This window comes from Squalius cephalus, assembly GCF_949319135.1.
Source record: "Squalius cephalus genome assembly, chromosome: 17".
Taxonomy (NCBI): Eukaryota; Metazoa; Chordata; class Actinopteri; order Cypriniformes; family Leuciscidae; genus Squalius; species Squalius cephalus.
Genome location: NC_137138.1, coordinates 10,966,261 through 10,988,738, shown reverse-complemented (window position 1 = coordinate 10,988,738; position 22,478 = coordinate 10,966,261). Strand labels below are relative to the sequence as shown.

Sequence of the window (22,478 nt, the reverse complement as noted above, 5' to 3'; positions counted from 1 at the left end):
ATTATAAATACACATATAAAAGAGTGTTTTTATCCAGGGTTTTTATTTTCAAACCAAAACCCTGGGAGTGTGTCTGACTGTTTGTATATTGGTATGTATTTCCTCAGGCTATTGGGAGTGAAATTCGTTCCCGCCTGCAGCAGTTTGTGGAGGAGAGGATGCAGACCACCATGGTAAAGAAACGAAGTGTTCCCTGAATTACTTTGGAAAACTGTCTTATCCCTTATTACTTTCCCATGTGAAAGCAAAGACACTGAACTGGCTCAGATCAGCTGTACAGATTACGAACAAGTGACAGACATTTCAAATACTTTAGTTCAGGTTTAATCAGGTTTGTGTTGACCGATACAACGTTTAATCAGATTATAATTTCTTGCAGTGTTTTTATCAGTCTTATTTGCTCTATTACTGACACTGTCAAGTCCAAGTTCATGTTTCAGTTTTCCTGTAATATCAGATAAATTCCCTTATCTTACATTTCTGTAACTGTTGTTTGTTCCAGCTGACGGGTATTTTGATCGGTGCCGTGGTGGCTGTGTGTCTGATAGGAATCTCTGTGCTTCTCCTCTACCGCAGATATAAACTGGCGAGTGGGTTTCCCTTTTGTTTCCAAATTGTGTTGTTTTCAGCGTGTTGCTCAGCTCTGATTCTTGAATAAGTGTTGTGTGGGTTCAAAAGTGTGGGTTCAATATGATGGAGGTGCTCACGTCTGCATTTATTTGGTCAAAATTACAGTAAAAACAGTAGTATTGTAAAATTATGTTGTATATTTTAATATATTGTAAAATTCTTCAGGTATCATTCTAATATGCTGCTTCAGTGAAATTTTTCTTATAATCATTGTTGAAAACATGAAAAGTCAACATGAAACAGAAATTGCGATAGTGTTTTCTTCCCTATTGTGACGTATATCTAAGTGAAACAACTTCTCAAACAAGAAAAAATGTAGGACGGGACTCTTGTCCATTTGGAATTGATAGGATCGTTGTGGTTTGCTTTTGCTTTGATCTCGTGAGTGACAGGTTGTCCCACTCTTGGGCTGAAAAACAAAAAATGTCCCCAAAAAAGTGAAGTTTTTTTTTTATTGAAGATTACAAGGGCACATAAAAAAATATGAATGGATAAATCATGTATAATACACACTGCAATATTCTATTACATTTTTTCATTTCATGGTGACTTTAATATTTTTGTGGATCTTTGATACATTTAAGGATTCTTTGATGAGTAAAGTTTAAAAGAACAGTATTTTTGTACATTTTTATTTGTAGCATTATACATGTCTTTACTGTCGCGTTTGATCGATTTAATGCATCTTTGGTAAACAAAACTATTAAGTCCTTTAAAAAATGTTTTAAAGTGCAGTGTATGTGTTTGCTGGAATCTCATTATGCATTTGCTTGTGTGTATTTTAAGGTCAACAGGCTGGTGTTCCTCGCTATCGCTTCAGAAAAAGAGATAAAGTGCTCTTTTACGGCAGGAAAATCATGAGAAAGGTGAGTCACATCTTGCTGAAACTCATTTGCTTTCCTGTGATTTGCACCCTGTTTTAGCTGCTGATTAATGGTCACATTCACAGTAGTCTATTTGTGCTCCAAGATAAATAGCTGATTGTTCAGACTCTGACTCTGCAGAGACTTGTTCCACAAATACTCATTTATTGGTGTAATTAAAATGTACATCATCAGCTGAAAGTTTAGTTTTCCTCCGTTAGAGGGCAGCATAGAGTGTGCGAAGTGGAATATCCTGAACATGTGCCACTGTTCACAACCTGTATGACTAGCAGCCTAGCTATTTATTTACTATTCATCCTCCACTTGTTTTTTCTATTTCTGTCTCTCAGGTCCAGACCTTGTCCTCGACACCAACCTCCACTTCGGTGTCTAAGCAGCGCTCTCGGAAGAGACCTAAAGTTCTAAGTATAGCGCGCAGGTATGTTTAGATTCTCATATACCTCATTTTTACGGAACAAATGCCATCTCGTATTATCACCCACACAGTTTAAGTCAGAAGCTGTCCAATCAGTGCTTCTGGTTTGAATCCTGCTATGATGTCATGCAGGATCTTGCGGATCAGGAAGGAACCACCCACTTTGCAGCCCAAAGAACCCCCTCCCTCTCTCTTAGAAGCAGATCTCACCGAATTTGATGTGCAGAACTCAAACCTGCCCTCAGAGGTGCTCTACATGCTCAAGAACGTCAGGTGAACAACTCTGACCCTCACTTGATCACAGCTGAACTGCAAATCACATACTTTTTCAGCCTAGTGGAGTGTTGGTGTTCTTCTAAAGTTGAATGTTAATTCATTTCAGGGTACTTGGTCATTTTGAAAAGCCCTTGTTTTTGGAGCTGTGTCGGCACATGGTCTTTGTGGAGCTGCAGGAGGGAGAGGGGCTGTTCAAGCCAGGGGATGATGATGACAGCATCTATGTGGTTCAGGATGGAAGGCTTGAGCTTTGCATTCATGAGTTTGTAAGGATGAGCCATGGGAGCACCTTTTAAAATTCATTGACTTCATTAGAGGCACTAGTTTTGGGAATGTCAGTTAACTTGGTCATCAACCTCATGCACACTAATGCATTTCAAATTATACTATTATATTATTATTATTATTATTAATAATTATTTTAATGACATTTATTTGTATATAATTATATATGATGCATTTTATAAAGTGTGGAAAAAAGTTGCTCAACCCCAGACAACCAATATATATATATTAAATGATGCATTATTATAAATTATAATTATGTATATTCATTATATTTTATACATTTAAGTTTTTTTATTGAAAAAACAGCTTAATCCAAAGCGCCTATTTATATAAAATATTTATTTAAAATATTTGTGATCATGTTTGGTTAAACATCTGAGGAAAATGGTTCATGTAAAAAAAACAAAAACAAAAACAAAATATATATATATACTGTATATATATATATGTATGTATGTATATGTATAGGCTATGGGTGTACAATTTTAATTATGAAAATACAACTAATAAAATAGTGTTTGATTGGGTCCAATAACTTTTATTAAAGATCTGGTCTGTTAACAGAAATGTTATAGGTATGAAACCTACAGTAATTGATTCATGAACCATTACCATAATTTCCTTGATTAAGATCCTTAACCTCTGGTTAGTCTAGGGGGTCTGTCCCTGCAATAAATTCCCTGTAGGTCACTTTGGATAAGAACTGTCAGCTAAATGGCAAATGAGTAATTAAACTTAGTGCCCCTCTTGATGTTGTCATATTCTCCATTGGGGTGTGTGTGTCTTTCAGGATGGCACAGAGCCTGTGGTGAAGGACGTGTTGCCCGGGGACAGCGTTCACAGTCTGCTCAGCATTCTAGACATCATTACAGTAAGTTCTCTGTCTGCCTTCCTAATAACTTATCCTGCTCTAGTGCATTGAGATTTTCATTTTGTATATTTCCTTTCTCTTCAGGGTTATCCTGCTCCTTATAAGACTGTGTCTGCTCGTGCGGCGGTCAGGTCTACCATTTTGCGTTTGCCAGCCTCAGCTTTCCAGGCAGTGTTTGAGAAATACCCAGAGACGCTTGTGAGAGTCATACAGGTACAGATGGGCTTGAACTCCCCCATGGCTGTCTGCTTCAATGTGACCTCTGTCTTACTGAACATATGTCTCAACCACACTATAATACATTTTTTGTTTCATCATGTTTTTTTTTTTCTTTAAGGCCCCAATATACTCATGCCGAGGTTCTTTTTCATCTTTTGCTTAGTTTAGAATAAGTTTGAAATGCTTGAGTAGCAATATTGTGTTAGTTTACATCAATATGTAAATCTGTGTTGTGCACTTTCCTCTCAACAACAAAAACAACACAACAAAAATAACTGCGATGAGAAAACAGCAGTTTAAAAAAGCATATGATCATAGTGATGTGGATATGTTTGCCCAAGCTCTGCAATTCAGCATGTCACGTTTAAAAATATAGCACTTTATACTATAGATTGCTGTCACTGTTACTATTAAGCTGCTTCCCAGTTGTTCATGTTTTACTTCCGTCTGACTCTGACCTCTAAGGACTGAACAGAAGAAATGAACCAAAAAAGATTTTCACATCAAAGGAGGAACCCCAAAACACACCTAAATATTACGTAATCGCCACGGACCAATGGTAATTCGAAGGTTTTCACAAGCCGTATCAAACTTTTTCCGGAAAGTTCACTTTGGCAAGCTGTTTTCTCCAAAATCTTTCACCAAACTCCAAACAAACTTAGATTAGGCCTGATTTTGTTTGAAAGGATGTCATACTAGTTTGTTCTTCAATTTCGCTTGAAGTATATTTGGGCCTGTAATGTTTACCAGGATTTCTCTCTCTCTTTTTTATACAGGGCGGGACTGTATAAAAAGAATAATATAATATACCTTTAATAGATCTATATGTAAATGACTTACATTTGACAGCACAGTTCACACTGTAGTTCTTCAGGGTGGCCAAGTAGCTAAATACTAGGGATGCACAAATATAAAATGATGATGGATATCGATAAGCCAGTAATTATTTTCATATTATGACCGAGAATTAAATGGCCAATATTAAAATTCTGTACCAATAAATATAAATAAATACTATTATTACTAATACTAGTAATTGTAACTATTATAATCTATACAATTAAACTAAAAACCAAAATCAGTCATTATAAATTATGCAATATAATTGGATATTAATTTTGAGATTTGCTAAAAATTACATTCAACCGTGTTAATCAGTTATTAGTGTTTTTAAATATTAAGTTAAAGGAAATGTTAGATGATGGATAAGGTTATTTAAATATTAAAATGAAGCAAATGAATACAATTAAATATCGAATATTGGCTGATAAAGTAAATGAAAAAAATTATGTTAATATAATATGTAATGTTGACCCAAAACTTTTAATGATGCTGTTTGTACAATTAAATTAAATGACATTTTTTGTTTTTGCAGTTCAGTCTTTGTAAATGGTCAAGGTGGGCTTGGTATGGAACATGATAATGTGAAAAGTTAGACTGTCTAAATTGCATAGCAAATATCTTTTTCATAGAAGCAAAGAATTTTTTTTTTTCCCATTTACACCCCATTTAACTGCATAGACACTGGTGTCTTATTTGCAAGATTTCAAACTGTTATTTACTGGAGTAAGCATAGTAATTTACAAAAAACTACAGCGTTAATTTGTGGCTTATTTCTGTCTGTTTAGATAATCATGGTGCGCCTGCAGAGAGTCACTTTCCTGGCACTTCACAACTACTTGGGGCTGACGACCGAGCTTTTCAATCAGGTTTGAGAAAGCGCGTACACACGTACATCTCAGCATTATTACTTTTAAGATCACACACACTCAATCACTTCTAAAATATGTGCTTTCTCACACACACACACACACACACTCTCACTGTTATTTCATGCTACGTTAACCTCCATCGGCATTATCACTCCTGTACTGGAGCCGTAAAACTCAGCTAGATTGAATAACATGGATCATAAGACCTCGGCTTTCATTTAAAGGACACCGACTTTAACACCCTCTGGGTGAAAATCTCCCATCAGCCATCACTGTATGTCACAGCACAAACCCTACACACACGCAGCTCTCTTCTACCTTCACAGTGCGGGCAGGCCGAGGGAGCTGTTTTCCGTTTTGATTTAAGAAGTACTTTTAGCTTGCGCTGTGAATTTGAGTTGCTCTCCCATCGGCTATAAATGCGATTTAGTCCTGTCAGCAGGCAAGGTTACGTGACAACACAGCATAAACTCAGTGCAGTTCTCACACTTGTCATTTTGAGATGAAAAAAAAAAAGCAAATGATGAGTTTTAGTGTAAAAATCAATAAGGTGGAAGGTTCGATGGAAAATAAGGATGCTGATCTACTTCAAAGTTTCTTTGAAATATCATATTGTTGTTCCTGTTTGTTTCATACCTTTGAAATTTAAGTCATAACTTTTTTTTTTTAAGTCAAGCTGGCTTTAGAAAACTTTATATTAGTTTATCACTATATTTCATGAAAGATTTATAGTACTTTTTAGTAATTTTGTAAATAACAAGTTGTTAATTGAATTGTTCTTTCTTTGGAGAAAAACCTCAGGGAGTCAATGGCTGTAACGTCAGACCAGGAAAATAGTTTGTGTGTGTCAGATGCTTGTAAGTGGCTGTCTGAACTGTGAATGTGTGTACAGGAGAGACAAGCAGTGGCGCTGTTCACGGTCAATAGTGTGCTCACCGAGGGGAGTCCTTGCAGAATCCCCCGCAGACCCCACTTCCAGACACAACCAGAAGACGAGCACCTGCAGGACTCCGGAGAGCACTTGACACACTCAGGTAAACGTTTGTTTTTCTATAATATACACTATATATATGTATATAAGTGTGTGTGTGTGTGCACTTAAATTCAGCAAGGACTTGTTAAATTGATCAAAAGTGACAGTGAAGACATTTATAATGTTACAAAATATTTTTTATTTCTATGCTGGTCTTTTGAACTCTCTATTCAAAGTATCCTGAAAAAAAGTGTTAAATGTGTCACAGTTTCCACCAAAATATTAAGCAGCACAATTGTTTTCAACATTGATAATAATAAGAAAAGTTTCTTGAGCACCAAATCAGTATATTAGAATTATTTTAAGGGTCACATGACACTAAAGACTAGAGTGGCTGCTGAAAATGTATATTAAATAATAAATTAAAATAAAAAACACTTATTTTAAATTGTAATAATATTTCACAATGTTACTGTTTTACTGTATTTTTGATCAAATAAATGCAGCCTTGATGAACATAATAGACTTCTTTTAAAAACATCAATCAAGGATTGGATCCCTTTAATTATTACAGACTGAGCTTTAGCCTAAGTAAAATAAGTTTTTGCATTTACATGATTGACTATTTGCTTTTTGCATTTTGTCAGATTTGGCTTTCGCCTAAAAACAATTTATTTTTTATTTTATTTTTTTTACAAAAAAACAAAACAGATTTACTGTAATATTGTACTTGTCTGTTTTGAGAGTGATATAAATGTCTCATCACTCATCACCAGATGGAGGGCAAGCAGGTTCATACGAAAATACGTCCATAGTTGCACGGAGGACTCGCTCGGTCTCGATGCCTGTAGAGAGTTCAGGTAACGGTTCACCTACCATCTGCCTATCCATCCATTCTTATTCACGCCACACAGACTTGCTTTTACACGCAAATGAGACCTCTAGTGCTGAAATCTACAAACTAGATCTGGTTTCTATGTGTGTTACTTTGTGCAGGAGTGGCAGGAAATGACTTGAACATGGCCTATGAACGGGCCCGAGTCACCATTGACGATCCTCCATCCATTTCTGTCATTCACAAGGTCTTTTCTTCCTCCATCTCATCTGTCTCTCATCTGTATATATCAAAACAGCATTGATATAATTTGTTTTATGTTCTTCAGTCCATTTTGAAGAAGAGTGTGACCATGCAGCATGCTCCGTCCGCTGTGATTCACTACACAGACAATGCATCACACTCTGACGTGCCCCCTAGTAAAGTGGGCGCCATATTCCAGGCCGCCAAGAAGGACCTGCTGGGGATTATTCCACTGCAGGTCAAAATACATCACCATTAGTGGGACATGGGTTCTTGGTTTATGTATATTTACATGGATTTTTGTGTGTGTTTGTATTTATTGGTGCTGTGTTTGTCCAGGACCCCAGTTTGCTGGAGGGCAGGGTGACGCTCCATCAAGTTAAAGCTGGATCTATTGTAGCTCGCCAAGGAGATCAGGTCAGACATCACAGTAAATGCATATCTGCTAACTACATGGGCGGCAACTTCATTAACATAGAATTGCGTGAGGATACATATAAAATGAGCTATTTTAGAAGAGGTTTAATGTTACTATCTACTTTTAAGTTAGCTTTTGCTTCAGGAGAAGACCTATGCTGCTTACTTACTAGGTTTTGAAACATTCAGTGAGAATATCTAGACAGTGTATTTTCTATGGATTTCTAATGTTTTACCTCGTCAAAATCATTTGCTTGACTGTTTGGCTGTGTGTTCCTCAGGAAGTAAGTGTGCAGTTTTTGATTTCGGGCACATTGCATGTGTACCAGCGGATGATTGACCGAGAGGAGGACACGTGTCTGTTCGTGGCTCACCCAGGAGAGCTGGTGGGTCAGCTGGCTGTACTGACGGGAGAGCCACTTATCTTCACCGTACGGGCACATCGTGACTGCAGCTTCCTGTCCATTTCTAAAACACATTTCTATGAGTAGGTATTCAGTCCACTACTAATGTTAGTCCAGTTTACACCAAAATCACTCTAATCCAACATATACTACCATTCAAAAGTTTGGGATCAGTTACTTTTTTTTTTTTCTAGTGAAAGAAATAATATTTTTATTCAGCAAGGATGCATTACATTTATCAAAAATGACAGTAAAGACCTTTCAAAGAAAGGTTATTTTAAATTTCACAATATTACTGTTTTACTGTATTTTTGAACACATAAATACATCCTTGAGGAACATAAGAGACTTCATTCAAAAACATTTAAAAAATCTTACTGAACCCAAACTTTAGAATATTAGTGTAGCCAAACTTTACTATTATCAACATAAAGTCTGGTCCACTTTTCTAGTTATTCTGGCTAAAACAGCTAGTTAATATCTGACTGATATTTAAAATGATCTATCAATTTATATAATAGGCCATTATGGAAAACAGTGTCATCCATGACTGCTCTACAGAAAGCACAGAAGAAATTAGCATTAATACTTGTGGACATTTCTTTCTGGCCACAAGTAATAATGTTTACCTCGGTGTTACCTCTATATGTATGTATGTGAAACAATGTATTGAATTGATATTGTAACCATAATTGTTTTTTTTAATTGAAATACTGTTGATTTTCTCATGAATTCCCATTGCTGCTGATATGGCATCAAATCATAAATAAGTAAATCTTTATAATTGGCTAATACATTCCTAGTATGTCTTCTATAGGATAATACATAGTTATATGTAACTTCTTGTTGACATTGGCTTGCAAATAATGAACATAAACTCACTCTTTTTGCTGGTTTTAATGGTTTTTCAACTGACACGTTGATTCACTCCCGTGTGTGTGTGTGTGTGTATGTTGTCAGGATCATGCGAGCTGAGCCCACAGTGGTGCTGAATGTGGCTCATACAGTTGTAAGAAGGATGTCATCTTTCGTCAGACAGATTGATTTTGCCCTTGACTGGATGGCTGTGGAGGCGGGGAGAGCTGTCTACAGGTTTGCTTAATTTCCTCATATTTACTGTTTACTTTTTTTCTCCTCCTTTCACACTATTTATTTTCTCTCTACCTCTTTATTAGTGTAAATAAGTACCATTAGTGCGCTACTTGGCCAAATGTAACCTTCTTATTAACAGGTATTATTGTTTCATTAGCTACACTCAGTTTCACTAAATCATGCAATATCCTTAGACAAACATTTTTAGTATGGGTAAACAAACCTATTGTACCTATTGTATTATAGGAAAATTTTTTTAAATATTTTTTTTATACCAGTACCACTAAGGTTGGTGACTTTGTAGTGGAAGCAGTTACAGTAGCAACAGGAGGACGAACACCCTTGGTTTTGAAAAATAATTAACTACCCTAAAGAATTTAAAAAAACATTTTTTTTTTTTTAAAAGAAATTCATTCTTTTATTCAGCAAGGATGCATTAAATTGGTCAAAAGACATTTATAATGCTATAAAAGATTTATAATTTTGAACTTTCTATTCATTAAAGAATACTGAAAAAATCACGATTTCCACAAAAATATTAAGCAGCACTTAATATTACATTTTAAAATAGAGTTATTTGAAGTTTTTATAATATTTAATTTCACTTCATTACTGATTTTGTCTTGGGCATGAGAGACTTCTTTTAAAACATTAAAACATTTTACTGACCTCAAACTTTTAAAAAGGTGTGTTCGTTCGATAAGTGTCTGTTTGTGTGATGTTTGTATGTCCACATATTTTTTGCCTGTGTAGTCTATATATTAATATTAAGTGTATTCCTGAACAGTTTATCTGGGAGCTCCTCTCAGGAGAGCCAAAAACACTCTATTGTCATGATATTTCTTTCTCATCTTTTCCTATGCCTTCTCAGTAAGAGCTTTGGACAGAATACAATCTAATAAACTTGGCGATTTCTTCTTCTCCTCAGCCCCTCTGGCTGAGACAGATAAGCTTTCTCAGCATTTCATAAATCTTCTATGATAAACGACCCCATCCATTCTTTCTCTCTCTTTCTCTCTCAGGCAGGGCGATAAGTCTGACAGTACTTTTATAGTGCTCAGTGGCCGCCTGCGTTCCGTCATCATGAAGGAGGATGGGAAAAAGGAGCTGACTGGAGAGTATGGCCGAGGAGATCTCATTGGAGTGGTGAGCTTTTCCACATGCACAACATATAGTGTAAAGTCTTCAAATGGTTCAAAGCTGTGCTAGCAACCAATTATTGTACCTTGCCCAGAGTTTCTCAGGATTTGTTACCTTTTTTGACTTTATTTTGTGCTAAGATGACTCAACAATGAATCATCAGATATCGTTCCATTTTATATAATGCTGTGAATGTACTATATAGAAAGTCTGCCTATTATATGTGTAGTGACATTAATGTACTGGCAATGGCATTGATGTATTCAGTGAATATGTGCCACCTAATCAGGTGTGCCAGTATCTCAGTATCCCAGTGTCTCCCAGAAGATCCCTCTGTCTCATTATTCATAATGTTTTATTGTGATTGGCTGACGTCTCCGTAGTGACGCCTATGCTGCTAAGAATACCTTTCCATGGCGATGCCATGGTTACGTTGTCTGGAGAACGGCGGTTCATTGTCCATGCATGCGAGTGATGTGACGCCTGTTTTGAAGATCCAAATTTAGTCTCAATCTACGTCACAGATTGACTTTATTTCTAGATATTGGAGTTTTGTGACTGCTGATCTTTGCTCTAATCATGAAACCTGTATGATTTACTTTTTTGGTGAATAACAAATTTCAGTCTGTTTCTCACTGAAAGCAGTTGTATGCTTTCCGAAGACTTGAGTTATAAAGCATGAGTCATAGTGTTATTTTAGAATTCTATACTACTATCATATTTGATCATATTTTGAATTTTCTTCTATTTTTATAATTTCAGTTTTCCTTTTATTTTTGGTAATTTTGTTTCTATCCAAAATGTGTTTCTGGATAGCTTTCATTTTTGATTCAACTTTTTTTCAAGTAAGTTTTTCATGTGTTTTGTGTGCATGTATGTGTGTGAATGTAGGTGGAAGCTCTGACCCATCAGAACAGAGCAACTACTGTTCATGCTGTTCGGGACTCAGAATTGGCTAAACTACCTGAGGGCGCTCTCAGTTCCATCAAGAGAAAATTCCCACAGGTATGCCAGCCACACTGTATTTGCTTTATAGCCAGAAACTGCAGTGTTTAGAGTTTCTCTGCTCCCTCTGTGTCTGTATAATATCAGCCTTGTTCTCTGTATTTGATCTCATTAGGTAGTCACGAGGCTTATTCATCTGCTCGGACAGAAGATCCTCCAGCAAGTTAATGGACCTTTAACAGGTGTGTGTGTAAAACTATCAGTGTTCCATCTCCTGCATCAAAGGCAAAGGTTTCTAGGCTCCATTAATGTATGATAACAGCTTTGTATCTGTATTTTAACGTCCAGCTCGCAGTCTAGCTCTACACACTCCCGGCAGTAAATGGGACGCGGGGAACCCTGCCTCAAACCTTTCCACCGTCACTGTGCTCCCGGTATCAGAGGAGGTTCCTCTGACCGCGTTCACCCTGGAACTTCAGCATGCACTCTTAGCTATTGGTGAGGACTGCTATATTACATAGATTTTAAATGAAAAAGATGAGAAGGTTTACAATTGGAGAGGAAGCTTGAGTCAAATTTATGTCTTCCAGGTCCCACTCTTCTTTTGACAAGTGACATCATCAAACAGCGCCTCGGCTCTGCTGCATTAGACAGGTACGGCATCAAAGTGTCATTATATTATTTTTATGGCATCAAATATTAGTTTATATAAATGTGTGCCCACTCCATCTATCAGAATATGCAAATGTATTAATACATGCAGATATTGTGTGTTCAGCTGAAAAACAACACCACTCATTTTTGTTTTTACACATTAAAGTAGTCGTTTGATGAGCGAGATGAAAGCTGTTTTGTGATATGTAAATGAACAACACAATTAACCCCATAACTAATCAGTCCGCATGAGTCCTGGTCCCTCTAACCCAGCATGAGATGTTCCTTTTTCCTTGTTGTTGCTGATGTTTGTCTCAGTTGTGAACCACTTTTTGTGTTTTCTGTTAGATTAAATTCAGAAAATCTTTTAAGTGCCAATACTGCCCTGGTTTCTGTCAAGATTATTGACAAGCTCTCATCCATCACATGTTTATTGGTCAGTTTAACAGCAATAGATCCACTGAGACAAGGATCTGAGTCCAACACACATTCATCAAAGTAGCTTCAAGAGAACTCCTGAGTGTAATGTTCACACATCCTCACAAAAAAAATAAAAATACAATGTAAAATCTATTCCTCATAAACTGTAGGAATGTCTTAAATCTTACATGGTGTTAAATTTATTTGAGTGCATGACACACACATAGGCTACACTACCATTCAAAAGTTTAGGGTCAGTAAGATTTTTTTTTTATTACAATTTAAAGTCTTCTGTTTTAATATATTTTAAAAATGTAATTTATTCCTGTGATGGCAAAGTTGAATTGTCAGCATCTTTACTCCAGTCCTCAGTGTCACATGATCCTTCAGAAATCGTTCTAATTTGCTGATTTGCTGCTCAAGAAACATTTTTTATTTTCAATGTTAAAAACAGTTGTGCTGCTTAATATTTCTAGTTCTTTGAAGAATATAAAGTTAAAAAGAACAGCATTTATTTGAAACAAAAACATTATAAATGTATAAATGAAATAAGAAATGTGCTGTGATTGGTTAGCTGGCCCAGTGTGTTGTGATTGGCAGCGCTTAGCAGAAAAACTCTTTAGCTCCGCCCACTCCCATGAAGCACAGTAAATGACGTAATCGAGTTGGTCTCCCTATGCTCTCAAAATACTTAAATATTTGAATGCATATTTTGCAAAACCTTAAAATATATTATATATCTCGACATTTTTGAATGAGTAGTTTTATATTTATCCATCGTTTTTCATTCGATTATGCTGTTCGCAATGTTTCAAGAGATGTTCATGTAGTCTGATTTTCAAATGCTTTTTTTGCTTCAAATCCAAATTTGTTATGTTATATTGTAGCTGATTGGTTTGGTTCATGTCTTATAACGCTTCAACAAAGACTTTTTTGAAATCCCTATGGGAGAAATGAATGGAAAAAATACTTCTGGAACCAATGCCGCTGAAAAAGTGGGGGGGCACTGATGCACTCTATGCATCATAGATATTTACTTGTCAAAAGGTGTGGGACCCCTACATCGGTTCATACATTTCAGAATTTAACAACTGAAGTCATTAGAAACTCTGACTTTTGTTTATTTGTTTATAAAAATGTAACAGGTTCGATTATCTAAACTTTTAGAAATAACTTACAATCCAGTGAACAAATCAAGTTATTTGCAGAGACCATGAAAAGTAGCTACAAATAGTTTCGCTCTTCTCCAGTGTGCATGAGTACAGGTTGTCGAGTTGGCTGGGTCAGCAGGAAGACATCCACCGCATAGTCCTGTATCAGACAGATGTGTCACTCACCCCATGGACTCAGCGTTGCATCAGACAGGCTGATTGCATCATCATCGTGGGACTGGGAGAGCAGGACCCAGCCGTGGGAGAGGTATGATGGTGTTACATCATCAGAGTGAAAAACACTTACATGAACTGGTGCTACTGTAAATTATGTACCAAAATCATGTTCTGAGCTACACTACTTTTGTTACATCCACTGGAAACTGAAGAGTCTTTATTATAAAAACTCTTTAGTTCAACAGACTCAAATTAAATGGGCTTGAAGGCTTAATTTATCATTCTCTCTGGATGACAGGTACTTTTATACATTGGGGCCAAATAATATTAGGTTGTTTGAACCATAACACACCTACTCCAGGTGCTGTTTTATTCTTTTTTACTGTAAGTCACTGCTGAACTACTCTGATCACAGGCAGTATTCAACCATGTTGATGGGACTCCAGTTGAACTGCAGGACTTACTTAGTTCTTTTCCTAAAGAGCAAGAGATTCATCATTTTAGTGCAGCAGGGAGAGCCGTTTCAGATATCCAGGGTTTTGGGCAGTCTTTCGGCTTTGTGTTTGAAGTTGGATCAGAGGTCCGGGGTGGAGCAACATTCCTTTTGATCGTGTATATCCTTCAAACTTTAAAGGGGACGGCCACTATGGCGCTGCTCTTTGAATCATGGACTCAATAGATGTTTGAAACAAGTTTGAAATAGGTAATTGTATTCACAGGAAAATAATTGAGAGAGGACGTAGGTTTTCTCTTAAACGTCCCAATCCCAATCAATAAGTATTCTTCTGAAAGAAGTGACCTTGTGAAAGAAATGGATATATTTCTATTATATTTATGGATTGGTTCTGCGTTCAGTGCATTCCATTAAAGAAAATTATTTTATTATCGTAATGCATTTTGACGGAGTGTTGTCTAGTTTTGAAGGGATGATATTCAGCCCTCTCTTTGTTTGTCTGTCTCTATTTCACTCAGCTGGAACGTATGTTAGAGGGGAGTGCGGTAAGAGCACAGAAACAGCTGGTGTTGTTGCACCGGGAGGATGGCCCTCCTCCCAAAGGAACAGCCGAATGGCTGAACATGCGGAGCTGGATCTCCAGGCACCTTCACCTGTCCTGCCCCCGCAGAGTCTTCTCCAAGAGGAGCCTGCCAAAATTGGTACAGCACTCAATATTACATCATGGTTTCACTGAAATAACTGATATTTTGAAAGTCATGTGATGGTCTAGCTCAGGGGTTTTCAAACTTTTAATGCCACAGACCCCAAAATGTAATGATGCAAGAGTTTCCTTTTTATCTTAATAAATAAAAACTATAATAAATTAATATAATTTATTTTTTCACAGACCCCCTAGCATTCTCTTGAGTGAAGGGAAAGTGTTTTATTGATTTGCCACATTTTAAATTATACATTTTGATATTTGATATTCTGTTCTGTTCTGAGTTTCCCAGGCTGCTACTGGTGTGTCCTTCACCTCCATTGAATACGGGTTATGTCATGGCAAATATTAATCTCTTTCAGGATATAAAGAGAAAACAAACCACAAAGTAGAATTAATTACAGACAATTTTTACAAAAACCTTGAAGAAATGAAACTGGCTATTTTCTGATCTGCTTCATAGCTGAGATTGGAATAAAGACCATTTTAATGTTTTATGAATGGCACCAAAACCAGTAAAATTCGTAATAAAAAGGTTTCCAGTAGTGGCCATCACAACGAGTTGGGTTGGCAGCTGTATTAATGTGCATATATGACCCAAGACTAAGGTGATGTGAGAGAATTTTCTTATGTGATAGTCATTTGCGAATGTAACATGGATTTCTGGTATAGCTTTGGTTTAAGTTCCTGTGTCATTTGTGTTTTCAGAGAGAGATGTACCAGCGTGTGTTTCAGAAACCCGCCGATCGCCACACTGATTTCTCACGCCTGGCCCGTGTGCTGACAGGCAACACCATCGCTCTAGTGCTGGGGGGCGGAGGAGCCAGGTACTCTCACTTGTTGCACATTTTAAAAAAGCACCTCCACTGTTTTGAATGCATTTCCACACTCCCACTCTTGTTGACACTACTGTGGCATTTTCTTTTAAAAGCCCTTTACCACCCCCTCTCAGTCTTTGTTTGACCTCTTGCCTCTGTTGCTCTCTTTCTGTCATTTAATTTGATCTGACATCCTCTGTTTGTCTATTGTCTTTTTTTGTGGTTGGCAGGAGGTGTTTAAAGGTTGGTTGCTGTTTTATCCCTTAATTTCTGTGTAGTAACCTGTGATTGATTCTGTGTTCAGTGTTAAATCTGCCCAGTCTCCTTTAGGCTAGGACAGGGTTGTCGATTTCAATCAAGCCATATTTGGGCATTATCATTTTTTTGACAGATAGAACAGAACCAAAGTGAAAGGTTATGTATTGATTGGCCTCATATTACTGGGTTTATTTCCCCCCCCCCCCTCATTCCTCTTTTCATCCCTTCTTCACTCTTTCAGGGGTTGTTCTCAGGTGGGCATCATTCGAGCATTGAGTGAAGCGGGAATCCCTATTGATCTGGTGGCCGGCACCTCTATCGGTTCCATGATGGGCGCGCTGTATGCAGAGGACCGCAGTTACAGCAGGATGAAGATCAGAGCCAGAGAATGGGCCATGGTGAGAGACCACTGTAATGTTAAAGATGAACCTTGTGGAAGATACACCACAGTTCTCATTAAAAAATGTAAATTAAGTACACTGCACCCTTTCCTATTCTTATTCTTTTTTTCCTGTTCTCTTTCTTTTACCTTTCCCTTTTTGTTTTATTTTTTTTCTGTTCATTTACTTTTGTTTTTTTCTTCTAATTTTCTTTTTATCTTTCCTGTTATTTTTTTCTTTTTCTTTTCTTCATTCCTATTTTTTTTTATTCTTGTCCATTCATTTTCCATTTAAATTTAGCCTTTCCTTTTTCTTTTCCATTTGTGTACCTTTTCATTTTCCTACTCATTTTCATTTCCTTTCCCTTTTCCTATTTTCTTTTTTTTTTAGTAATTTTTTTCCTTTTTCTATTCATTTTAATTTCTTTTTCCTTTTTCTTTTTCCTATTCCTTGTCTTGTTTCCTTTCTTGTTTTGTTGTTCCCTTCATTAGCATTTCTTTCCCCTTTTCTTTTTAATTTCTTCTTTTATTTAGGATCTAAATAAAGTGCAGTTTAAATTGGACACCAAAAGTCTAACTTTGTTCCCCTCTCTTTCCCGGCAGGAAATGACATCAGTGTTTAAGAAAGTGCTGGACCTGACCTACCCGATCACTTCTATGTTTTCCGGAGCTTCGTTCAACTCTAGCATTAATGCTGTCTTCAAGGACAAACAGATAGAGGTTGGAAACTAGTTCTTTTTGGCTCAAGAAATCCTACACAGGATCGCAATCTGCCAAATTCAGCAGCTTAAATGTGTTTGGATTGTTTACAGGATCTCTGGATCCCATATTTCAACATCACCACAGACATCACCGCCTCCACGATGAGAGTGCACACTGATGGTTGGTACTGTCACATACTCCACCTGCATTTATGAGCCTCTCCTTAACCAGGATAAATGTCTGATGTTTCCTGTCCCTCCATCTCAGGCTCTCTGTGGAGGTATGTGCGTTCCAGCATGTCTCTCTCTGGTTACCTGCCACCACTGTGTGATCCAAAAGATGGACACCTGCTCATGGACGGAGGCTACATCAACAACCTGCCAGGTGTGTAGTAGGACATCAGCTCCCCGCAGTAAAACCTCTTTAGGTCTCGACAGTGAAATCCCAAAATGCCATGACAGTCACACTTCTTCAAGGATGCAAAGCTACTAAAAACGTTCAACACTGCCAGACTTTTAACTGTTGGCACACAAAGTTTGTGGGTTATTCTGGCCACAAAATTCTGGCTTATTCTTATCCAAGAACCGCCTAATTAGACAGGAAAGGGGGGGGGGGGGGGGGTATTTATATTTATACAAATAATAACAATTGCCTTTCCTAATGCAGCAAAATCCTGTGTTTGGACCATGCCCATTTCTTCTGAAAATAGTGAGGGTATTTTTGTCTATTCCTTTGCTATGTTTATCACTGTCTGTCAGTCATCACAATTTCGAGAGTGAATTCCGCATTTATATGTGGATGAGCCTATGTATTGAAACGTGTATGTGGCTGCTTTTCAAGCATGGAAAACAAATGTTTTATTCAAATTCTGAATATATTATAGGCCTATTTATTATTTTATATCTCCTAGACAGCGTGCAAAGAGCGCTTTATAATCACTAAAAAGCTGTCAAACATTCAATGAACGCGTTATATTAATCAGTGAAGCTGACTACACAATGAATCTCTTATTTACATAATGTCTACACTTTGTTAGAGAGGATTTTAACGCGTGCAGAACTCAGCACTGGGCAAAAACTCGAGCGGTGAGTGGATTCTAACTTAAACGTGATTGGCCATTGCATTCAAGAAATCAACAAACATGTCTGTGATTGGCTACGTTACTCTCCAAAGCAAAAACATGTTGGAAATTTAATCATTTGACGAGCACAAACACAGATAAGCTGGATCTGCCCACTCTTTTTCACTATTATTACGAAGAAAACAAATCCTAGACCAGCAGTTATGGGCAGCTTTTCCCTCTAAAAGCAATCAGTAGCAGAAGCAGGCAGTGGTTTGAGTGAGAAAATTACACGCTAGGATCAAGTCCAACTCCCTCGGCCTGAAGGGGGGCACATGGATGTCCATGGGGGGCGCCTCCCTCTGGCGCTGGGCCTGGGGCAGACTGTGAGTGTGCCGTCTATGGCCGAGACTACTGCGTTTGATCAGATCTGAAGGATTGGCAATTTTGGTCTTTTTAATGATAGTGGTTAATTGTTGGTGAGGGTGTTGATTTCTGTCCCTATTTCAGCGGATGTGGCACGCTCCATGGGTGCCAAGGTGGTTATTGCCATTGATGTTGGAAGCCAAGATGAAACTAACCTCACTAACTACGGGGATGCCCTTTCTGGCTGGTGGCTGCTATGGAAACGGTTCAACCCACTGGCTGAGAAAGTCAAGGTGAGGGAGACATTAGCCATGTGCAGTGTTTACTTAATTAGTTGTGTTTTCTAAGGCAAGCATGGCTATTACTATTACTCATACTTGTAAAGGCCCGGTCACATTTACTGTTGATCTGCGAAATACAGTCATTTCAATAGCAATCCATGCAAATGACAACAGAAAGCTGCTTGGTTTGAAAATGACTGAGCTGTGCATTATATATTACTACACTATTGACAATAGACAGTGAACCTTTTTTGGCAGCAAAATTTCACTTATGTGACCTCACTTTAAGTGTCAACTGCTAGTGATTTACTAAACATTTTACACAAGTTGCAGTGTCATTCATGTGATGGTGCGTGTCTTACCGGTGTACCAGTCTAAACGGATGATAAAACGAGCAAAAATATGCCATAGATTTGCATCATTGGGGGAACCTGAGCCATATTAACTAGCAACCAAACATCAATACCCTAGCAACCACACAGAATACCCTAGCAACCACACAGAATACCCTAGCAACTGCAAAAAGCTAAAAAAAACACAGAACATATTAGCAAACAGCAATCTACCAGAACATCCAAGCAAAAAAATAAAATAATTTAAGTCTAGTTTCTTTAATAAAGTTGTTGTGGATTCAGAATTTTGAAAGTTGTGTGTGACTGTTTCAGGTGTTGAACATGACTGAGATCCAGGCCCGATTGGCCTATGTGTGCTCAGTGAGACAGCTTGAATCTGTTAAGAACAGCGACTACTGTGAATATATCAGACCTCCCATCGACAGATACCGCACGCTCGAGTTCGGCAAGTTTGATGAGATCAGCGTGAGTTTTATCTCCTTCACTTTTTTCCCGTCTGCACCCTAAATATTCAGTCTTTCTCTTGCACCTATACTTTTTGGGTTTGTTTTGGTTTGCCACATGTGTGTTTGCGTGTGTGGCTGTGTGCACATATAGGAAGTGGGGTACCAGCATGGGAAGACAGTGTTTGACGTGTGGTGCAGGAGTGGCGTGGTAGAAAAGATGATGAAGGACAGACATCAGGAAGAATTCCACAAAACGCAGAGCAACAGTGTAAGCCATAGATCACCTAAAAGACTTTTCAGATGTAAGTTGTGTTAGCAGTTCCTTACTTCAGTTTGTTGTTCTGCAGGTGGTGACCTGTCCCAATGCTTCCTTCACTGATCTGGCTGAGATAGTCTCACGGATTGAGCCAGTCAAACCAGCTCATGTGGATGGTAAATCAATGCTACACCTCTTGTAAATGTACTTTTTAAGATAACATTTGGCAGTCTGTTTCAGGGATTTTTGGCATAAATTCCCAGCATATTGATCTGTCTTTGGCTGCTTCTTAGTTGGATGTCATTTAGTGTTGTGTGATTTGTGTACAAACATCATTAAGCTAATGGGTCGGAATATCGCCATCTCCCTCAGATGAATCAGACTATCACACTGACTATGAAGAGGAGATGGCAGAGAGTGCTCTGTCAGACATGGAGCTCTACAACCATTACAGTGAGCACACAGAGGAGGAACTGACCGCAGACACTGTAAGTCTTGCATACACACACAGATTTAAAGGGACATTCTACACTTTTGTAGCATTTTATTCTTGTTCTTCATGTCGACTATTTCTTGCACCAACAGTCCTAATTTAAGTGAACATGATACATTTCTCTCCCTTACAATTAGTTGTGCTGTGGTTGTGCTGAACCAGCTGTGGTTCTTAAGGAGGACAAGACACCATTATTTAAATGATACATTTTTATAATTTTACTTCCTTTAGATCTACTTTTAATGTAAGTTATTGTCTTGAACCACTGAAAAATGTCCACAATCAAACTGTTACTGTGCCTTTAAGATGTAGTTATGTCAGTATGGTGACCATATGTTAATGTAACCACCACCACCACCAGTCACCATGACCTGTTTTTGCTTCATGTCCAAAAGATCAGTTTTCACAAAAATATTAAATGGCACAACTGTTTTCAGATTGATAATAACAAAAAAAATTTATTGAGCACCAAATCAGCATAATAGAATGATTTCAGAAGGATCATGTGACACTGATGACTGTAATAAATTACATTTTAAAATCCATTAAAAAGAGAAAAGAGGTTATTTTATGTTGTTTTTTTTTTTGTAATAATATTTTACAATATTATTGTGTTTACAATATTTTTGATAAATGCAGCCTTGGTGGTGAATAAGCAACAACAAAAAAGTCCTACAAAATCCTAAAAAAATAAATGAATTGATTGTATTGGTCCTTATGCCCAGGATGAAGAATTGGAGAGGACTCGCAGACAGCGTGTGCGTTCTTCAGACGTGGAAGACGTGGGGCCTGTGTCCTCCGAAACACTGCAAACTTCCAGCCCTACCAGCCCTCCCACCCTCCACACCAGAAAAGCACACTGACAGAAACCCCTCCGTCCCGACCACTGACCCAGACATCAGCATGGTAGTGTACAAACACTGACAGTCCCAAGATTTGGGGTTTGGCCCCGTGTATACATTCCAGTTACACTCCAACCAAATACGTCCAAGCCTTGAGGAGCAAAACATTTGTATTTAGTGTATTTACACAAGCCTTTTTCCCCTCCTCTTGGGCAAAAAATCCTAAGAAAACATCTATCTCTCTACTGTTGCACTGGGTAACATGGCATGGGGTTGAAATAATACCTGTCCTTGCATCTGAGCGGCAACTCAAGACTATCCTAGAGTTTCTCTGAAGTTTCATGCTGACAATGAACTAAGTCTCAACTCTAGCCCATCTTGAATTACCGGTCAATAACAGAAGAAATTGCACGAGTAAGACAATCAGCTACAACACTGCAAACATTGTATTTACAAACAGTTATATTGGATTGCGCACACAGTTGATTCTTTCTACTGTCAATGAAAGTAGCAGAAAACAGTAAAATGATGATTTGGAGATCAAAAAGAAAGATATTGACTGTAGAGATCTCTATTTATAAGCTCAGAAAAATAATTTTGAATTTTGTTTCATTAGACCATTTGACAAGTTGATTTGTCCCACAGCTTGGCTGTTCATGCAGGCCAACTTCTCCTTGCTGAGGGGTACCTGATCTGTGAACAGTTGAGTGATCGATTTAAACTAAACAGCATCGTATATCATACCGAATATGTCGGATGAGTTAACCATACCTCTAGCTGCTGCTGCTGCATGTGATCAAACACAAGCAAAAAAGCAAGCCTATCAATGCAATATTTTTTGTATTTCTTGTTTTTGTTGACAAAAAAGCCGTATGATACCTGTTGTGCCTTTTAACCTTAATAGTTACTATGAAATGGGTAAGTGGTCCAAGAATGTATTAACAGTCTAATCATAATGCCAGTATTGACTAATATACATGTTTGAGTAATGTTTGTGTTTTGATTATGTTGCCAGGACTGACATTAATTTAGTGATTTGTGGTCAGGCCATTCTTTTTGAATCTTCTGGAACAATCTTAATGCTTTGTGCCAATAGTTTTGCTTTAAATCTGTTGTGCTAAAGCTATGAAGAAAGCACTTACGTTGTCAACATTGGTTGTTTAGGATCAGTTTCTTTTCAAAGTTAGAAAAACCACAGTATGGACATCTGAAAGTCCAGACAATAAAAATATGCAATTGTTTTCTAACGACGGGAGAATCTGGTGTCATTCTGCAAACGTGTTAAAATGCTGATTTCTAATAAACTGCGTTTTGCCTTTGT

At 37.6% G+C, this 22,478-nt stretch overlaps 1 protein-coding gene across 1 annotated transcript in view; it reads left to right on the top strand.

The window, feature by feature from the left end:
* Positions 1-22,478, top strand: part of pnpla7a (patatin-like phospholipase domain containing 7a) — a 23,904-nt gene extending 1,426 nt beyond the window's left edge. The window contains exons 3-36 of the mRNA XM_079846480.1: positions 108-173; positions 503-590; positions 1,417-1,496; positions 1,844-1,932; positions 2,062-2,202; positions 2,312-2,471; positions 3,284-3,364; positions 3,449-3,577; positions 5,212-5,292; positions 6,188-6,329; positions 7,045-7,128; positions 7,265-7,350; positions 7,432-7,584; positions 7,686-7,763; positions 8,045-8,250; positions 9,128-9,259; positions 10,282-10,405; positions 11,291-11,404; positions 11,520-11,586; positions 11,693-11,842; positions 11,935-11,998; positions 13,669-13,837; positions 14,719-14,901; positions 15,612-15,730; positions 16,221-16,377; positions 16,962-17,078; positions 17,171-17,240; positions 17,328-17,444; positions 18,631-18,779; positions 19,433-19,585; positions 19,718-19,834; positions 19,914-19,998; positions 20,195-20,310; positions 21,041-22,478. Of these exons, the coding sequence (XP_079702606.1) occupies positions 108-173; positions 503-590; positions 1,417-1,496; positions 1,844-1,932; positions 2,062-2,202; positions 2,312-2,471; positions 3,284-3,364; positions 3,449-3,577; positions 5,212-5,292; positions 6,188-6,329; positions 7,045-7,128; positions 7,265-7,350; positions 7,432-7,584; positions 7,686-7,763; positions 8,045-8,250; positions 9,128-9,259; positions 10,282-10,405; positions 11,291-11,404; positions 11,520-11,586; positions 11,693-11,842; positions 11,935-11,998; positions 13,669-13,837; positions 14,719-14,901; positions 15,612-15,730; positions 16,221-16,377; positions 16,962-17,078; positions 17,171-17,240; positions 17,328-17,444; positions 18,631-18,779; positions 19,433-19,585; positions 19,718-19,834; positions 19,914-19,998; positions 20,195-20,310; positions 21,041-21,178 (4,005 nt within the window). The 3' untranslated portion in view covers positions 21,179-22,478. The remainder of the gene's footprint in view (positions 1-107; positions 174-502; positions 591-1,416; positions 1,497-1,843; positions 1,933-2,061; positions 2,203-2,311; positions 2,472-3,283; positions 3,365-3,448; positions 3,578-5,211; positions 5,293-6,187; positions 6,330-7,044; positions 7,129-7,264; positions 7,351-7,431; positions 7,585-7,685; positions 7,764-8,044; positions 8,251-9,127; positions 9,260-10,281; positions 10,406-11,290; positions 11,405-11,519; positions 11,587-11,692; positions 11,843-11,934; positions 11,999-13,668; positions 13,838-14,718; positions 14,902-15,611; positions 15,731-16,220; positions 16,378-16,961; positions 17,079-17,170; positions 17,241-17,327; positions 17,445-18,630; positions 18,780-19,432; positions 19,586-19,717; positions 19,835-19,913; positions 19,999-20,194; positions 20,311-21,040) is intronic.